At 39.1% G+C, this 19813-nt stretch overlaps 1 protein-coding gene across 6 annotated transcripts in view; it reads left to right on the plus strand.

Moving 5' to 3' along the window:
- KIAA1549 (KIAA1549 ortholog) overlaps positions 1 to 19813 on the plus strand; it is a 143050-nt gene that overhangs the window by 73158 nt on the left and 50079 nt on the right. For all 6 annotated transcript variants that reach the window (XM_071422382.1, XM_071422385.1, XM_071422387.1 and 3 more), the window contains 5 exons: positions 5598 to 5775; positions 7273 to 7400; positions 8811 to 8994; positions 15336 to 15395; positions 18439 to 18584. In XM_071422382.1, the coding sequence (XP_071278483.1) occupies positions 5598 to 5775; positions 7273 to 7400; positions 8811 to 8994; positions 15336 to 15395; positions 18439 to 18584 (696 nt within the window). The remainder of the gene's footprint in view (positions 1 to 5597; positions 5776 to 7272; positions 7401 to 8810; positions 8995 to 15335; positions 15396 to 18438; positions 18585 to 19813) is intronic.

The raw sequence follows: 19813 nt of genomic DNA on the forward strand, positions 1-19813 counted from the left end.
GATACTGTATCAGAGAGAACTTTAAGTTAAATGTTAGTCATGTTTTGGTTGTTCTGGTTGTTTTTTTTTTTTTAATTTGAACATGATGTCAACTTTTTTACTTTTAGAATGCCATCATTTTCTAGGACAGACCTTTCTTGGTTTTGCTAGAGGTGAGCAAGTCATGTCCAGAATCTACTGCTCACCTCCTTTGCATTGTGAATTGAAACTGAAGAACTTTTACCCTTCAAAATACCTGTTAAGCAGGTCTGTTTGTTCTGCTAGCTGATTACATACTTGGCACTTTAAACAAAATTATTCCTTCTGCACAGCCTTGTGCTATTTTATGTTATAAGTGAGACCATCAACACTTGCAGGGGAGGTGGTGGAGTCCCGAATGCCTGATTTGGCAGATGGAAAAGGTAGGGGGGAAAAAATCAGGTGTGCAGTAGTAAGATGTTATTTCTAAGCCTTCAGGTAGGTGTAACTCCTGTCCTTACTTCCCTCAGGAGTAGCTGTACTCTTGGGGTTTTCTGAAAGTTTTCTCTGCTTTGGTATTCAAGGAATCATCTTTGAACAAGATTTCAATATTGTTTTCTAACTTCCAATTGTTGAAATAAGGGTTAAAGGCTCTGTTCCCTCTGTGTCAAACCCTCTGAGAGGAAAAGACACAGGGGTAGTTTGGGGGTACCTTAGTTGTGTAATCAGATACTTCAGTGGTGAGGAAATACTTCAGTAGAATTATTGGTGTAGATGACATTCAGCTGCACTTGCAGTTTTGCATGTCTGTATTCATCTAGTTGTCACAGCCCAGTACCAGATGATCTTTTGTGAGTCAGTGATCTCATTTTTGTTCTGTAGTTAACTCAAGTAGCAGTTCATTGAACATAACTTGCATTTCTCTGTGCACAGAATTGCTTGGTGCCTTTAATTTTGGCATCTCCCTTGATCACTGCACTCAGTAATTAAACAACTCCTGTCTGATGTTTGAGGATGCACATCTCTACTACTCAGTCAAGATAGGAGTGTTATAAATTCCTGCCAAACTTCAGCTACAGTGAGCTGCCTCTGTAAATTATGAGTAGTTTATTTTTTAGCAACAACTGCTCGTGAGCTACTTAGATTTTTTACATATATATATATATATATATATATATATAAGAGATTTTTCTTCTGGTTCTCTAAATTATACCTTTAGTTTGTGCAAACTGGAATAGTCAAGAAGAAGTCAGATGTTCATAATGATAGAAACATTTAATTTTCAGTGACCTTACACAGCTCATTAATATGGAAGCACTTATGTTCTTATTATTAACAGCAGTAGGACAAAATCAATTACTTAATATTTGAAGGTTAATTGGAACAAGCATTCAGTATACCACTTTATATTTTTCCCTTTAATTTCCTGTCTTTCATGCCTACTATTGCCTTGTAAAGCTCTCAATAGGGAGAAAGCTTCTAAGAAGTCCTAAGGCTTCTCAGAAGTAACTGTTTTTATAAATAATGCAGCTAGTCTAGCTTCATCCTTTGGAAAATCTTTTTTATCTAAAGGAAAGACATCTTTGCTGAATCAGTTTTGCTTATTCTAGAATGCTGCTATCATATGGGTTCTGCACTAAAAATAATCACTAGCAAATATGTTTTCACCTCTAACTGTGGAATACTAACAAAACTGTTGGTTCAAAAAAGAGCTGTCTATAACAGCAGTGTGTTGAGTGGTGATGTAATGCAGTATTTTAAACAGAATTTCTCCATCTTGCTAAACTTAATCAATCAAACAGACCTGACCTTTGTTAGTTGAAAGTACCTAGAAACCATGTGTGTGTTTGCAAGTTATGGTAAAGCAGTGCACTTCTCTAAGCTGCTTTTTTACTGTGTCTCTTATTACAGCTCACAGATGTTCCCTTGCTGTGATGTAATGTACAGTAAATCAGGAGACAGTCCAGTTAAATTTAACTTTGTAGTAATGTATGCTTTAAAAATAAAATCCATGGCTGTGATGGCTATAACTGCTGCTCACTTTAAATAAGAAGCAAGTTTAGCAGTGAAAGGAGGATTAAAGCATTTCTTGCCCTCAACTTTTTCAGTTGAAACTTTGGCCTCTGCTACTTTATTGTTTCAAACACTGTGAGTTGCTGAAGTGGAAAAAAGAGGAGGCAGGATCCTGCCAAATGAAAAAAAACTTCTGTCACTTTTTTCCCTAGAAAAATCCTTACAGCAAAGTGAGAATAACCAAAAATTTCAAAGTTTTTTCTAGTTGGTCTCAACATATTGCATCTGCAAAAGAATAAGACCCCATTGTCTGAGTAAGAGTAATTTTAGTCAACACTCTGTAATGTAAAGCTTATGACACTTGGGTAGGATCTGTTAGACAATGTTCTCTTGACTTGACTTGAACTGGGGTGTAAAATAAAATAGTGTTGGCAGTAACTCACTGCCAGGACCCCTGGTGCCATTAAGTTCATGCCAGCAGGAAAAGGGTTTTTGCCAGCCTCATTTGCACTTGGAAATTTTATCATGCATCTGGCATTTTTACCTTAGCCACTAGGTTGTTGTATTTAATGTGGCTTTGGTGGTGTGTCCTTAAGCTACCAGTTCCTATATTCCCAAATCAGTGAACTCTGCCTCCAAAGTGTGGAGTTCAGGTCATTGCCAGGTAAATGCTTCTTCCAAAGATGCCACCTTGTGGGCTTGCACTGGCTTCATCTCTGCTTCACTGAAGTTGTGGCTGGTATTGTAGAGGTGTGCAAAACCAGTGAGAACTGCTGCCTCAGGATCCTAACGTGCCTAGAAGCAGAAGCTTTATTTTATTTTTAAGACCTGTGAGCCTTTGTAGTCCATCTTCAGGAAGTTAAACACCCTCTACAGGCTCTTTATAGGATTCTTAATAAGGTGGTGGTGAGAAAATCAGTTGTTGATGCTTTCTGCCAGATGTTTACACAGCGTAGTACAGTGGAGTGTAGGCATGGATTGGGTTGTGGCAAAGGTGCATCTGGTCAAGTATTTCAGCAGAAAATAATCAATAGCAAATGCTTAGGAAACATCATAAGGGACAAAGAAAAGATACAGTCATGCTTTTCCTAAATACTCTTCTAGCCTTTGTAAACTGAGCCTTAAAAGCTTTCTGTGCTGGACGTGCTCTCTCTTGTGAGGGTAGCTTGGAATGAGCTAGGTTGTGTCCTGGGAACAGCAGAGTTGGGCCAGTCATTGCACTTGGGAGCAGGGATAGCTTAACTCGAGGTGTTGGAAGAGTTCTCTGCTTCTGCTGAAGGTTTCTGCTTTTGCAGTGAGGATGGCTCCAAACTGCACGTGGAGTTTTGTGTGCTTCTCTGGCTTTCTGGCCCAAGGTGCTAAAGTTAAAATACTTGTACATTTTAATATAAGAAATCCATGCTTGTGTACTTTAATAGTGACACTCTAAAATGTGGTAGTTCAGCCACCTAATTCATTAGCATCCAGCTGTCGTAGCAGTAGAGGTGAAACTTCCAAGAGAGAGCTGGATTGGGTGGCTGGGTCTGTGAACCATTAGAGCTGTGCCAAGAGCAGCTATTCTCATTCATGAATCATGATTCCAGAGTCATGAGCTGTGCTCATCTAGCCTTGATAATTTTGTAGGCTTCTCTGTGAATTAGCTTTTAGACAGCATCAGGCTGTCGTGGGTCTGTTATTTCTGTCATATGGATGAGGCTGAAGAGAGCTAATTCTAGACAACCCTGCAATACCTCAAGCAGAAATAGCTATTGTTTTGACTTGTAGTGGTTCTAATCTGCCTACCTCAAAATTACTGTTAAAAGTGGATTTTTATTTTGGATGTCCATTCTGGAGTTGCTGTTGCTCTTCTGATGCAGTGCAGCACAGAAGGGAACCAGTGTTAACTGTTGAGCTGAAAAAGTTAATTCCAGGGCTGCTTTCCTGGTTGTCTGTGGGGCAGCACAACCAGTCAGAGATGGAGGCAGCTGAGTTGGTTACAGAGGTTTGCTTTTGTGTCTGAAATACCCAACTCCCGTGCATAAGTATATGGTGGCTGCAGCAACCCTCTCTTCCTCAGCATATACTGCTTCAGAAATCACCAGCAAATTGTCACTGAGATTTGTAATTCTAATTCCTCCTTTTCTTGCCTTTTAAGCAGTCTCATTTGCAAGTAATGGGCAACTTTCTTTTGGCATGTGTTACCCATTTTTAACTGCTGTTTGTTTGGCAAACTGAAGCTGCGGAGATTATTTCATCATGAGATAAAAGAATAAAATTTCAGATAAGAGGAACTGAAAGGAGCTGTGCACATTATTCATATCAAACAAATTTGAGTTTTATGGATCTAAATCCATTTAAAATAAAAGTTGGATGTTGCATATATTTGTGGGCAAAAAAAGAAGAAAGGCATAATGAGCAGCATAGATTATTTTTTCTCATTTCCTTCTGCTGCTGAGGTAGTTTCTTCTGGTGGAGATGAGCTCTCTGAAATGCAGGCATTTTAGAAGACAGGAAGGAGCTGCTTGCTGTCTCATCTCAGCAGCAGTTGCCATCACTTTATACTACAGCAGAAATACCAAAAAGGAATATGTGGGTCGCAATTTAGTGGCACTGTGGTTTTCTATAAGGCTGTTCCTGAAGCTTAAGGTGTTTAACACATCCCTTCACCAGCATGGCACCTGCAAGGTGCTGGCATCCCTTCAGTGAATTTATCAGAAACTCTGGGTCTCTGGTTTACATGATTTATCCATGAGGCCATCATGTTGGATATACCAAAATACTTTTGAAGCGTGACTGCCACAGGCAAATAAAGCAAACTGGGGGAGTAACCCAGGAAGGAAGAAAGTAATGGTGGGGAAACAGGTGTTCTTTATGTTCAGAGAGTTTCTCTGAAGGAGGGAAGACACTGCAGTATGTTTAAATAAATAAAACCTTTCCGTTTGTTCTACTTAGGTGGCTGAGAAATGATGGATAAGAGTGTCTGCATGGTTCAAGGTTTATATTTAACTTGCAATCTCATTTCTTTTACATGATGTGTAAGGCTCCTCAGGGTTTTTAAGAAGACTCAAAGTCAGGACATGAATTGGAAGAGGAGAATTGTAATGTGGTAACTGTGTTGAAACAAGCAGATAGAAATGTTCCCTGGAAGAAAGTTTCTTGAGTGTGAAAATTATATCTAAAGAACATTGTTTATGTGTATTTTACTCCTTGTGCGCCACATATGAATGGTATAGGATGCATTCACTATGTGATGTATGACTGAAATGCAGAAGCTATGCAAGCAGTTCAGTAAGTAAACAGGAATTTTGTATGGGAAATGTTATGTACACCAGGGGAACGTAGGCAAGGGGGAGTGCTAATATGTGGGCATGTGATAAATGAAGGAGTGCTGAGATTGGTGTGTTGTACTGAAGAGATTCCAGCAGGTGCACCTGGCACAGGGGAATTGTCTCTGATGCACTGGAGCAGAGACTGCAAAGCACAGCACTTGTGTTTGTGCTTCTGCTGCTCTTTGAAAAATAAAGACTGCATTTTCTTGCCTCTCAATGAGGTGGCTTTGAACTGCATGGGACTGTGTAGGTCTAAAATGTTGCCAGATTTAACATATTTGGATTTTCTTAATTTCAGATTTTTTTCTTTTTTTGTAGGTTTATAAAATTTCCCCCAAATTTGCTTTCTTGGTGACATCTGGTCCCTTTGTTTACACGGCAATAGCTGTCATAAATGTGCTTGTGAACAGCAGTCTTCTTCGTGGGGAGGCCCCCATCATCCTCTCACTGCACCCTTCTTTCACTGTGCCAGACAACAGATTCCAGGTTCAAACAGGTGAGTTCCTCCTACACAGAGGGGAAAAGGTAGCTCCTGTTGATTCGCACTTCTTCACTTGCCGTGCAAGGTCAAGTCAAAACCCTATTGTGAATCTTAATTCTTTTTGTTAATGACATAATTTACAGTTCTGTGGCAGAGAGGTGGTAAATTGTAAACAGTTAAACCCATCACTTCGTGTGTTTTTTCAGGATTTTTTTTGGTACATTGCAAAATAGTTGTGCTCTTTCTCTTGCTTCTCAAGGTGAGAAGAGGAAAAAAAAATCCATGAAATGTTTATTCATAAAATCACAGTGCAGCTACTTTGTAATACTTGTGTCAATTTCAGATTAAATTTATGTTAAAAGCTGCCTTTTTGTGTTGTTGTGGTGTAGGAGAATTGGTGAGCAGGAGGATTGATTGCTCATGTATCACATGAGCAGGAGGGTTGCTTATGTAGTATTCAGCTTTCCATGGCTGCTGTATTGCAGCAGTTCATGCAAAGTTTGACTGCTAATAATCTAAAACAAAAGAGTACCCATGTAATAGATATTGAGAGTCAGTGTTGTCATTTAAAATCTTCTTTGGGCCCTGTTTGCATGATAAAACTGCTTGCCTGGTTGGTTGTCTGTGTAATGAGGTAGTGACAGGGACTGAGCATACAAGCAGGGTTAATAAATGTCAACATGGTACTTTTGTTCAGATACGCTTTGTGTGTTGTGCTGTGTTAATAGTTGTATGGCAAGACATCACTTCAACTGTGCAGGTGTGATGTCTTTTTCCTCTGCTTAACATGGTTATATAAATAGACAGGAGGTGTATTTTTTGGGTTGGAACCTTGTATAACATTGCTGTTAGGATCTGTAAGCTAACTGTAGCATTTCTTTGGGTAAGGCTATATGTGGAAATCCACAGATGTGCGTGTAGTTAAGGTCTGTGTGCCTGATCACCTTCCACTACCCTTACTCCTTCTGTCTTGTGCTCTTTCTTTCTCCTTCTGAATTTAAAGATGTCTGTATCTAAATTTAACAGATAGCTTACTAAGTGTTTTGAAAGTATTAGACAAATACTAATGTGCATTCATGGATCCAATATGTAGTCTTTTAGGCAAGCTAAATACTGTATTTCAGGCTACAAGAAAGAGATATTTGTTGCTTTATTTTCTGAAGATTTTCATGGATTGGCTGGTTGCTCAGAATTTCAGTGTGGCCAACTCAGTGGTCAGGTGAGGTAAAGTTAGGCATGTGTATATAGTGAAGGTCTTTTAGTATACAAGAGGAAACAGTATTTGTCACTAGTATCTTTTAGAGATCTAAAATTACTGCTGCAACCAATCGTAGTGAGCAGAGAATTTACTGCAGCAACATAAAATGTGTTTTTAATGTATTTTCATCTGGTGTTTCACTGAAGGTGTCCTTAGCTTCGTGAAAGAAGAAAATGATAGCCCTGTGAATTCTCTTGTTCTGTTCTCTCTCATGGAAGTACTTTTCTGTAGGAATAATTGCCCTTTGCTTTCAGTGCTTCAGTTTGTACCTCGAAACGTGGATATTGGATTCTGCACCTTTAGCCAGCGCATTGAGAGGGGGCTGACAATGGCATTCCTGGAGGTGAACAAGCACCAGGAGTCCTACAACTTCACTGTGCAGGTGAGAGGATGAGCATGGTTTGTATCTGTCCCTTTCCCCCCCTCACCTTTGCTTGTCCTGTGTTTCTTCCAGACAATAAAATGAGTTAGGTGTTCTCTGGCTGTCACTTGCAGTCTAGGTCATGTAGACCTACGAGGCTTTGTCATGAAGTCAGTTGGGCTTTTCCCCCTAAAAAATAACAAGGCACATGTTACAAGCTTTTACAAGCTTCTTGAAAAAAATATCCAAGGTGATGGTTTATATCCAAAAGCGTTATTGAATATGATAGGGTTTATAATTTCCCAAATAAAAACTGTTACAGCCCTTACCAGAGTCACTCCCATCATAGTTTACTATAAAAGACTAAGGTGGGGTTAAAAAGTTTTTGTTGGAAGAAAGCTCTCAGGTCTCATTGCCATGCTGTTTTTCCCCACCCTGTTAGGGAATATAGGAGTTACATGACCCTGCCATCATGTGAGCAAACATGCTGGTTGCTTCTGAGATCTAGAAATACTTACAGTATATGATGTCTGGGACAGCTGCTACTGGAACTTCACACATGAAAGGTATTGCACATGTGCAGAGCCCTGAATCACACAGCAGAGCTCAGAGCTCCCTGGAAAATCAGTAATTCAATTTAATGAGATCAACTCCCTCTTCAGTTTGAATTCTTAAATTTATCTAACTTTGTTGTAATACCAAACTCAGTAAAAATTTTATTATGTTGTTTAACTGACACCATAAATACCCATCTGTTGTACACTAAAATAAATTCAGGAAGAAAAATGACAAATTTTAGAGTGTCTAAAGTACTATGTAATACATATAGAAGAGTGCTCACAACTTGAAACACAGTGTCACTGCATAGACTGAAGACAGAACATGTAAAACAACTTTTTGGACTATTAGCTTAGCCAACTTACTTTAAATACTTCTTATTTTTCAGGTTTATCTACATGAATACATTTGCTGTTTATATTGTTGCCACAAAAAGGCTTCTAACAACTGGTGGATTTGGGTGTGCGTGGTGCAGGAAATTTTTACCAAGAGAACATCCATTTTCAGAACTTTTTTTGCCATAATCAATCCCTTTCTTCTGTTCCATGTAGTTTGGAAGACTTATTTATGACTAGATTTATTTTGCTGTCTGTCTTGCTAGGTGTTTTTTTCTCATCATTTTCTGGGCTGTAGCTGTCAGATCATTCTGGATTATGATTGACCTTAAAGGATGACTCTTTGAAGAGAAATTCACATGTAACTTTGCCTCTTCTGAGACTCAGCTGGCTGAACCAATCTGGAGCAGATGTTCCTCTGTCTTGATGTGAATTGCCCCCCTCTTCATATAAGAGGAAAAAGAAAAGTCTGTCAAGGAAGGGATGGAAATGGCAGTGATTAGATTTTGCTGACCCTGCTTCAATGCTGTCTTTTCAGATACTGAATATAACTCTGAGCAGGCCTGGGGTGGCATTTCGGCAGGGCCCTGTGAGCATTGTTTTTGCCATCCGAGACAGGTACGGTTTTCTCAATGGGTCTGAAGTCAGCGAGCAGCTCAGGAACTTGTCTGTGGTGGAATTCAGCTTCTATCTGGGCTTCCCTGTGCAGCAGATTGCTGAACGTGAGTATTTGCTGTTATCCAGCACTGCAGAATGCTTCTGTCCAGTATTTTCCCTCTGTACAATTTTTAAATAATTTCTTGCATAAGTGATAATGCAGCTTCAAGTACCTAACTTGAATAATGAGTTCTGCAGGGCAGATCTGTGCCTGTTTCTGCTCACATTTTGGTGCTACAGCATCTTGCTGCTTTTGTCATCATACTTTCCTTGTGTGCTGGGTCAGTTGTGCTTAACCTGGCTTCATCAGTTCATTGGTCTTAGTCCAGATCTAAAAATAAGAAAATCACTTAGATCAGTATTGCTGTGAAGTGCAGTGCAAGGTGTGTGTCTGTGCTTATGTCTAGAGAGACCTTTGCTAATTCTCAGGAGTTTCAGTACTTTCAGCTGCTCTTAACCATGTCTCTGACTTCTAGAAACTCCTGGGACACTGGCTACATAAGTTGATATTTGCCCATATAGTCTGAATTAATTTGTCTATGCAGTCTGTTATGTTTTAAAGTATTACCTTTCTCACTTTTTATGTACATTTGCATGGCAAGTCTTTTTTTTCAGACCACCATCATCCTAAACGTAGATGAGTGGGAACTGCCTGCATAACAGAGCTTGCTTGACACTTGGCCTTGACAACTTATGTTAGATTTTAGATTTTTCAGATGACTCAGGAGCATAAGCAAGATCATGGGAGAATAGTACTTGCCTTTTCCTGCTGGTGGGTGTCACTGACTCAGTCCATTAATTCCCCATTTCTCCTATCTCACCATGCTTTTTAATTTTCGGAGTTATTTCCGTGAGCTGTAGAGATGCATAACATCTGACACAGTGAGTTTTATAATATAGTTAAACATTTAGTGGAAAATCAGGTCTAATAGTAGCTGGTGTTCATTATGCAGCTGTGTATGTCAGTGAAATTACTGTAAAGAGAGTCACTGTCAACAGAAAAGTTGCTCTCCTTAGCAGCTTTCAATCTAGGTAAGGTGGTTGCACAGGATACTTCCCCATTTACTGGAGGCACTCTAAACATACTAGTTTTTTGAAGCTTTTTATTTCATGTTTTCAGCATTTTTGATCCCTCTACTCCCATAACCAATTAAAAGAAGTATGAAGTTGTTGACATATTGCTGTTAAGCATTTCTGTTCTTGTTTGATCTCACATAAAGTGTGAGCTCTATGCAGTGGTAGGTCTATTTAGTTGAGCCAGGACCAAGTCTTGAGAATCCCTGTCCATAGATGACCAGCATTTCTTTTTATCTTGGAAGCCACAGAACAACTCACATTTGTGGGCTATGGTCTTTATTGCTCACTGAATGCAAATAAAATGTTGCTCTTGCCTTGATTGCTGGAAAGACACCTCTCTTTACTCTGTGTCCTCTCTTTTATGCATTTGAGCTTGAGTTTAGGTAGCTTTTAGTCTCTAGTAATATTCTTGGTGTTGAGGGACCCTTTTGTTCCTGTAAGAGCCTACATCAGCTCTTACAGCTTTTAGTCTTGTCCACATATTCTGAAATTATATTTGTGCATTTGCAGGTTGCCCATTGCTGAGAATCCATCTTCTGGATTGTGCAATGGAGCTACAGTGCAATTAAGTGATAACAGAATTTCTACCAAGGCTGGTGTAGCCTGAAAGAGAGGCTGGTCACAAGGGGAAGACATTCCCATTAAAGATGAATGTACATGCTTCTCCTTGGGCTTTGAACTAGGTGACCTCCAAGGTCCCTTCCAAACCAAACAATTCTATGATTCTATTTTCCTTTCCTGATGGTACTTAGGAAATTTGAAATTGCTTTAATGCTCGTATCAGGAGCTGTCCCTGTGTTTGTTACCTGCATGTGTACAGTGCCTGTTCAGTGGGGATGGTGCCAGTGCCAGTGGAGCCCTGTGGTCACTCACATGTCAATTACAAAACAAAGTAAAGCAGGATGAGTGGAGAGCTCAGGATTTTTAGGAACTATGAGATCTTTCCAAAGATTGCAATGTAGAAAACATGAGGATTTGGTGGATAAGGTGTCCTAAATTAAGGACCATCTTGTCAGCAACTTTCTTGCTGTTAGGAGAGCTCACATTTACTGTAGATTGAGCCCATTGTAGGACAGCACATTTGGGTTTGAACTGGTCTAGTTTGGTCTCAGAAGTTCTTTAATGGGCACTGTTCTGGAATACCAGCTCTGGTGCTGTTTGGTAAGTTGGCAAAGTGGGAACACAGTTTCTCAGATTACTGGAGCTGTGGGTCCTTCTGTCAGCAAGCACAGAAATGATGAATGTAGTTCAGACTCTTTTATCAGTGAGACAACCACAGCCAGTTATTTTTAGCTGTTCCTACAGTTTTTTACACTGCTGCTGTGACTGGATTTTGAGCCTAAGGGTTTTAGGTCTTCAGATTCAGAGCCAAAAATCCTGTGCAAAGGCTCAGCAGCATTGGGCAGATCCTTCCTGAAACATCTTATTCAGCACACTGTTGAGGGTGACCAACAGCCAGATCCTCAAAGCTACTTTAGCAGGGAGATGCCTAAATGTTTTTGTTTTCTAGGCCCTGAAGTCTACAGAGCAACTGTAGCAGGGAAGGTGTTACAACACCTTAGATTGATATAGCTGCTTTGGTCTGTGCCAATTAATATGCAAACCTTTGCTTTCAGTGTGATTTTTTTTTTCTAGGAATGTTGGATATTTACATGTAAACCATTTATGTATGTCAATGTTCATATGTAAATATGAAATGTTCCATGGCATACTACTCTGTGCCATTTGTGCCTTAGTTTATCAGGCATGCTAACAATTCATACTCTTGGTAGTGACTTTTCTTTTTCCCTTAAGGACTTTGTGCATGATCTTGTAAGCTTTGTAGCTGCATCTAAAGGAATTATTTGTGGGTGAGCTGAGTGCCAGGGCTCAACCCCCAACCTTGGGGGTTGAAGTTGATCATACCCAAGAAAAGCTACTTGTGCATCTCTACATTGTTAAGTGAGACCATGACATCAATATCCCAAATATGAGCCTTGTTCCAAAGAGTGCATTTGCTTCTTGCCACTTGTTCACTTTGCATTGTCTTTCACACACTGTCCTCACATGGTTTTTATTCACATAAATAATATGTCCTGTTTATAGTTTTAATTGTGTGGTTTGTCCCATCATTAACACCAGGAATTCTTTTTCAGTTTTTTCCCCAGTCACATAGAGTCAGGATCAGGAGTGAAAGTTGTTTGGCAGATGTGGACTGTTCTTTGCAGGAATAGGGCTGTCAAAATGGCAAAACCTGGAAACTTCCAGACTTTCTTCTTTCCTCACAAGACTTCTAGGTGACTTAAGCAACATGTTTCTATTCAAATGTCCAGTTTACACCTTCCTCGTGCTTATTTTTCATTGTCCACCTTACAGCTCACGTTTCAGATAGTAAATTGGTTAGATGGTCATGACCTACAAGTCAGCAGAAAGAAAACCAAGTCTAATCCCAGGGTTTGGGTGCTAGTTCATTAAAAATAACAGGAAACTATATATTTGGTATCTCTTTATGGCTAGCAGATTTCTTGGGGTACAGGTAAAGGCTAGCTGTGGAGTAGATGGCAATATTTGCCTTCATGAACTTACCCTGAATAAAGCTCTTTGTTTTTCTTAGGACTTTTAAGTAGAGAGGGTTGCCTTGGGACTTGCTATTTTTTCAGTTCTAAGTAGCACTTTGATGCATGTCATCTATTTTGGCTATCTTAGAGATGTTGCAAGGCCAATAGGATAAATATAAAATTGTATGATATGGTCCAAAGACTGCAGAAATATTTGGCATTTTTTTCTGGGTGGATTTTAGATCAGGTTTTAAAGTCACAGTGTGTTGCTATTGCCCACACCCCAGTATCTGCATGGAATCTTACTTTTCATTTAATGCCTTCTCATTTCACATCCTGCATTCCCTCCATGCTTTCTACTACTGTTCTCTGTTGATCAGAAATAAGAATGATCAGCATGACACCAGTTGTATCCTGCATGGTGCCACACATCTGTAAGAGAGAGAGATCCTGGGAACATCTGGCAATGGCCACACTGCCTGAGTGGTGTGCTTTAGACTGCTCTTAGTAGGTCTCTGCTGAGCAGGTGACCCTTTCCCTTTTCATTCAGCACCAAATCGATGCTGTTACACGGTATGGTGCTCCAGGGCTGCCTGTTGGCATCTCCTAATGATGCCAGCATCTACTTCATTAATGCATCCAGAGTCATTAGCAGACCAGCTGCAATCTAGCTAATAATTGCATTTTGTCTATCCAGCTTCCCCCTCAGAATAACAATCAGTCAGTGCTGTTTGTAATTGTTAGTTCCAGAGGACATCAGAACTCTTGCAAATTTGATCTTGCTGCAAGTGCTGAGACTCCAGATGAGCCCAAGGTCTGTGTGTCAGTGAGACACTAGAGTGACCTGTGGTATAAGAATTGGAACCTGGATTGGCTGACTTCTGGCAATTTTCAGCATTCTTTGTCAGGTTTTAGAACCTAGTCTTAGTTGGCAATGATCACAGCACATCTTCCTTTTCAATGTCAAGATTTTCTGCTCAAGTTGGTTTATTTTTAAGTTGCGTTAATTCCGTGGAAAGTTTAAATGAATAGTCACCCAGCAATTTGCATGAATTAAATCATTTTCAAGTACTAATTAGAAAAAGTGTGAAGAGCACAGTAAGTATTGAAGTGAAACATGATTTTGGGTTAAAGAAGGGAAAACTCAAAATTGCTAGGAGTTCAAAGCATTATGGTCACTGGAAGGATTTTGATTTCCTTATCGTGCTCTTTCCATGCATTGGAAAACAACAGAATCAGTTTTCAGTTTAGTTTATGCTTTTTTTTGTTCAGCTTCCATTTCTAAATTGAAGTAAACAATTGCATGACTAGAGTAAATAGAATTTCAATCTAAAAGCTACAATCAGAAGAATTGAGTATCAGGATGCCAAAAATAAATGGGAGTGTTTAAATGGACTCTGAGGTGCTTTTTGCTTGTCTGAGAGTTTTGGAAATTTAATGCATTGTGATCTGTTGCATAGAGGGCCAGTGTTTCTTGTTCAGAAAAAAAGGACCATGTTCCAACACCCTTCTGAATAGTAAGTCACAGAGTGCCCAGCCCAGTGGTCATCTTGAAGCTAGTGGTGCTATTACTGAAATAAAGCTAGAATAACCAAATTTTCTTTTATTTTTTTCTTCCAGTAGGAGTTAGTTATAAATCTGTGAAAATAAAAGGTAAAATGTAACTAATGATTCTTTTGCTTTTACCTTAAACAAAAAATTCCTAAGCTTTTTAATGGGCAAAAGAATCAGATTTTTGGTACACTGACAGAGAATGGCTTGTCTACAAATTCTTGCATCATTAAATTAGAAAAACTTCAATTTTCTACTTCCCTGAAATGTGGAGTAGTGGCAAACTAGTCCACAACTGTAGACATCTTTGTTCTAAATTGATCCAGCATGGGCCAGGTCATTTAATTGTTATGTGCTGTGTTTTTTTCTGTTCATGAAATGGTTTAAAAATTAACCTTTGTATAATGCTTAGCAAACTGCATCTGGATTAAATATTTTGAGAAAGTTAAGACCATTCCATTTCCTTATTGCCATAGTGAAGCTTAAGACTTCCCTTGAGGAAACTGTTGGCCCAGCCCCCATCTTCACTTCTTTCCCAACATGTCTTTACTGCTCTCCAGTGGAAATCTTGGGAAAAATCTTATCTATACTGAAGTCAGTAGAAATAGACTGTTTTCCTTACTGGGGCAAGGATTTCCCTCTAGAGCAGAGCTTTTTTTTTTTTTTTGAAAAATTGAGAAATTAGGAAAACTTGAAGCCACCAAGCCAAGCAGAAAAGCCACGAGGTTTGTCTGTAGCAGTGTTATTTGTGGGTTTTGTAAAAAAACTGCACATGTCTGGAACACAAATCATATATGTTTAGTTCTCTGCTTTACATTTATTGTTTCCTTGTAGTTTCTGCCTCAGAGCAGGTCTTATTTTCATCCTGAGACACTCAGGAGCTGCCTCACTGCCCTTTGAGTGAGAGTCTGATCCTGCAGCTAGCTCAGTAAGAGTCACAGCTCAGACAGTGAGCTTTTTAATTCCTGGGAGCAATGAGCTCGGTGCAGCAGCTTGGAGTCTTTCACGTAATAAATCTGACTGTTTCACTTAGCTTCTTTTTGTTAGAGACAAACTCAGCAGTGTACACTGGGAGCACTTCCCTTGCTATTGTGTCTGCATTGCCTCAGGAGCAGAAGTGCATCTGTGTAAATAAGATGCTTGCTGACAGTATAAATTATGTAGTGGCTTCTGGTTTTGTGTACGTTGTTTAGAAAACTGTTCTTATGGATGTTTTTCTTCCATTCTGTTTTTTTCTTCAGCCTTTCATTATCCTAAGCTTAATGTGTCCCAGTTGATGAAATCTTCCTGGGTGAGAACAGGTATGTATGGTCTCTGTGAGTAAGTAAAAGTGCAATTAGTTTTGGTAGTGGGATAACTAGCCTGCATAAATATCAATAGCTTAGGGGTGCTGCATTTTTATGAGGTAATAACATGTCTGAGCTGAATAAATTCTAAAACCAAAGGCCCAGTGACCTGAAATATCTGGGAAATATAAATCCCTGGTCTAGAATTAACTACTGAAATTCCTTGGTAATGCACACAAAGCACTTTTTGTCTACAAGGCCGTTCATTCTTAGTGAAACAGCTCAGACTGTCAGGCATAAAGTATCTACTCTGCATGTTGTCAATATGCCACATTGATTTTTAGGTATCTATTTTAAGTGAAAATTAAATTTTTATTTGTGTGACACTTTCTACCAAAACATGCCCAGAATAAAACAGAGAGAAAATAGATGAATTCTGAGTACATAAAAGAGTTTCATCACATTTCATTGATCTCTTCTGATTCGTTCACAGAAGATCCCTCCCACCAAAGTCTTCTGAGTGTTTTATTCTGTAATTTACAGATGTGCTTGAACTGTCACATTTAGGTGCTCAAAGGCTGTTGAGGTTGCCTCCCTCCTGTAGGTCTTACCTGCTGCTTTTAAGCCTGATTGGTGAGGAGGCTTTGCCTACCAAACTTGTTCTTAGGGTGCAGGTGCCCCACTGGATACTCTCTTGTCTTCCTGCAGCTTTTATCACCTCTAGTTCACCTGTTGTATAGACTTGCTCTTTTTTCCAGGTTTCCCCATCTCTTCCCACCAGTCACCACTTCACTCTTTAAGCAGGAAACCAAATTGCACCTCAGTTTCTGATGTCCACATGGTTTGTTTCAGAGAAGAAAGATCTAGAATTTCAGATAATGCTCACTGATGTGGGAGAATCTCCTACATGTGTCTCATAACCAGTGGCATCCTTCCTTAGAGATTTGTGTTGGCTTTTTTGGCTCCACCTGCTCCCTCTCTTGCTCAGCCTTAGGATTGTCCATTGCTGCTGAAAATTCCCTTAGCTCCTACAGTAAAAAAAGGGTTCTTCCAGCTCTAAAATCACATTCCCTTGGGTTTAAATAAAGTTCTGCCTGTAAGATTTTGAAAGCAAATTGCAGCAACTTTTTTTTTTTTTCCCTGCAGAGAAATTTTTTGTAGTCTCAGTTCTTGCAGGATTCTGGGAAGAGCTGGTAGACTTTGGCTGAGTCATTGCTTTCAGTCAGTGTTTTGTATTTTAAGGGTAATGAATCATGACATGGGAAAATGATAGAATCTATGCATGTAAAGATTTTTTAATATCAAATTACCCCGATATACGTGCATGTATCCCAGTAGTCATAAAAAGCTGGGATATACAGTGTTCTCCCTCTGTTGTAGAATACAATTCATGCTATTAAACATAATTTATTGATACTGAAATCCAATACACAGGCAAGAACAGTTTTCTGCTTGGTGTGTATATAACAGCCTTAGGTCACTGTCTGTTTTGCTATTTAATTCTGAGATACTTAGTCTGTGATTGAATTCAGAAGACAGATACTGTTGATCTGGGTGAGAAATCATGAAAATGTTTCCTTTTTCTGACATCTGCAGTGAAAGCTTCAAATTGAAAACGTGGCTTTAATAGATTTGTTTAAAATTTTAAAAATTTAAAATTATATTTAATTGATTTTATCAACCTGGTGGCTTTTTATTAAGCTCTACACTTAAAAGAATAAATGTGCAAACACAGAAAAAGCAGCTTTTAAAAAATACATGTATTTTTAGTGGAGGAGAATTAAAACTGAATTTATTTGATGCAGTCAGCAGTGAGTTGGTTTGCTGTCCTGGAGGATTGTTCAGTTGGATCATTTGAATGACTACTGCTCCATTCACTCCACATTTCTCTAACTGGATGCCATCTTGCTAGTAAAAGTCCACCCTTTTTTTCATCTTCCTTCAGGGATTCCTCTCAGCATTAGCTCCCCCAATGACCATGGGTACCTGGTTGCCAAGTAAGCAGGGCTGCAAACCATTTTTTTTGTGCTGTGATTGGCATACTTGTTAATCTTGTCTGGGGGAGTTGCATTTGAATACACAGCTTCATTCATGTGCTGCTGTTCTACTTTTTCTCCAGGACTCTGAACCCTTGCCCTCCCCAGCTCCATCTCGGTACACAAGTGTTGGTACCTCTCCAACACAACACTTTTGACTGCAATTAGTTGAAGCAGATGATTTAGACTAAGTTTTCTCTTTTAGCAGTTTTTAAAAATTTATTGGATACTCATGATTTTATGCATTTTTAGAATCAAAGTAGTTTTCTTATTATCCTGGGTCTGTCTAGCCTGTTAAGGTTCCAAAAAATCCTCTACCTGAATTCCCCCCCCAAATTATTTATTTTGGGGGAAAAAAATTCACTTCACATTTCTCTAACTGGATGCCATCTTGCTAGTAAAAGTCCACCCTTTTTTTCTTCTTCCTTCAGGGATTCCTCTCAGCATTAGCTGCCCCAGTGACCCAGGGTACCTGGTTGCCAAGTAAGCAAGGCTGCAAACCATTTTTTTGTGCTGTGATTGGCATACTTGTTAATCTTATCTGGGGGAGTTGCACTTAAATACACAGTTTCATTCATGTGCTGCTGTTCTACTTTTTCTCCAAGAACCTTGCCCTCCCCATCTCCAACTCAGTATCACTTCTGAACTCAACACTTTTGACTGCAATTAGTTGAAGCAGATGATTCAGACTAAGTTTTCTCTTTTAGAAGTTTTTAAAAATTCATTGGATGCTCACGATTTTATGCATTTTTAGAATTTAAATAGTTTCCTTACTATCCTGGATCTGTCTAGCCTGGTTAAGGTTCCAAAAAAATCCTCTGCCTGAATTTTTTTTTTCCCCCAAATTAACCAAATGTGTCCCTTTTCCAGCAAGTAACCTCCGCCTGAACAGGTCAGGTGCTCTCGAATTATCCCTGAGCTGTCCCAGGGCGACTCAAAGCTTGTAATTGAAGTTGTGGAGAAGGAACTGAGAAGTTTTACTGATGAATTTGTTTTCTTGGGCTGTTTTCTGTGCCATGCAGTTCTCCTGGGCGTGGTTGACCAGCGCATTCAGGAGGAAGTGTTCCGGGCTGAGATGGAGCGGAAGCTCGCTCACCTGTTCAACGAGGCTTTGCTCAGAGGCAGGATCTGGAGACGGGCCAGCTTTGCAGGCAGCAACATTGTGCAGGTATTAAGAGGATGAAAAATAAAGGATAATAAATTACTGAATTATTTAACATGAGTGTTAACAAAGTGCTCAGGTTTTGAGTTAAGAAATATAACTCAAAAGCATGTGTCACCTTTAGCTAGTTGGTGATATTTGTGTTTTGCACCTAAAATATGGGTCTTCTTTCAGGCACCACATATGTCTTTTAAGCTAAACATAGCAAATGCAAATAACTGATTACTAAAAACTTCTGATGGCTTCATAGAAACAGCAGTGAAAATTGTTTTACCAACGTCTTATTTTAAAAATGTTCTGTCTTGTTTGGCTTACATGAGGCGCCTAGCAAAAGGAGACAGGATGATCATCTGAAAAACACTTATCTTCTGGGACAGCTACTTCACAGCTCTCTGAGATGTTTTGGCAGTGGTGGAGAAATACAAAGTAGAATCGTGTGGCTTGGTGCAGCAGTAGAGTAGTACATTCTACCCCTTAACTTCTTATTTGTCGCAGTACTCCTGGTTACAGGGTTGGATTTCAGGTAAAAATGATTATTCATACCAAATTTTGCACACATAGCAGCTTCTGTTATCTGAATTCCAGTGCTGCTTTAGAGTTTTAGAGTCACAGGTGGATTTATTCACATAAAGTCCAAGAAGGCTTTACTATTTAATTTAAAGTTTTAAATTCTGATGTGTTCTTTTTTTTCAGTTCAACAATCTGAAAGCCAGAGTACTTTTTTAATGGCTCATCTTCTTAAAAATTACCATTTCCAACTAATTCATTGACAGTTGGTTTACCTCCCAGATGCCCTTTTTGCATTTCAGACCTATTGTCTTTATTTAATTTAATCCTATGGTTTTTGCTACCACTTAAATTTCCAGATGTTGGGGTATTCTTACTTCTGCTTTCCTGTCTCAGAAACATCTGTTTCAGTAATAGAGATTTTATTTTATTTTTCTTTTGTACAGCTTCGAATTGCTGCTAATAGGTGTCTGCTTCAGATCTCCTATTCCCAGCACCTCTTATTGCACTTTGTTCATTATGCCTTTGTCCTCCTTTTGCATATAAATTAAACAAATATTCCTTATGTTGCTAGTGAAGATACCACAGCCTATAAAATGTATATGTTTAGATTACAGTTTTATGACTTTGCAAATAAAGCTCAGGTAGTTTATTTTTTCATGCACAAAATTATAGGCACATCCTTTTTAGATAAGGAGTGGTATTTTGGAAAGTGAAAATGCAGCATT

The sequence above is a fragment of the Agelaius tricolor genome, unplaced genomic scaffold (genome assembly GCF_023055355.1).
Source record: "Agelaius tricolor isolate 1412-34295 unplaced genomic scaffold, bAgeTri1.0.p SCAF_3, whole genome shotgun sequence".
Classification (NCBI taxonomy): Eukaryota; Metazoa; Chordata; class Aves; order Passeriformes; family Icteridae; genus Agelaius; species Agelaius tricolor.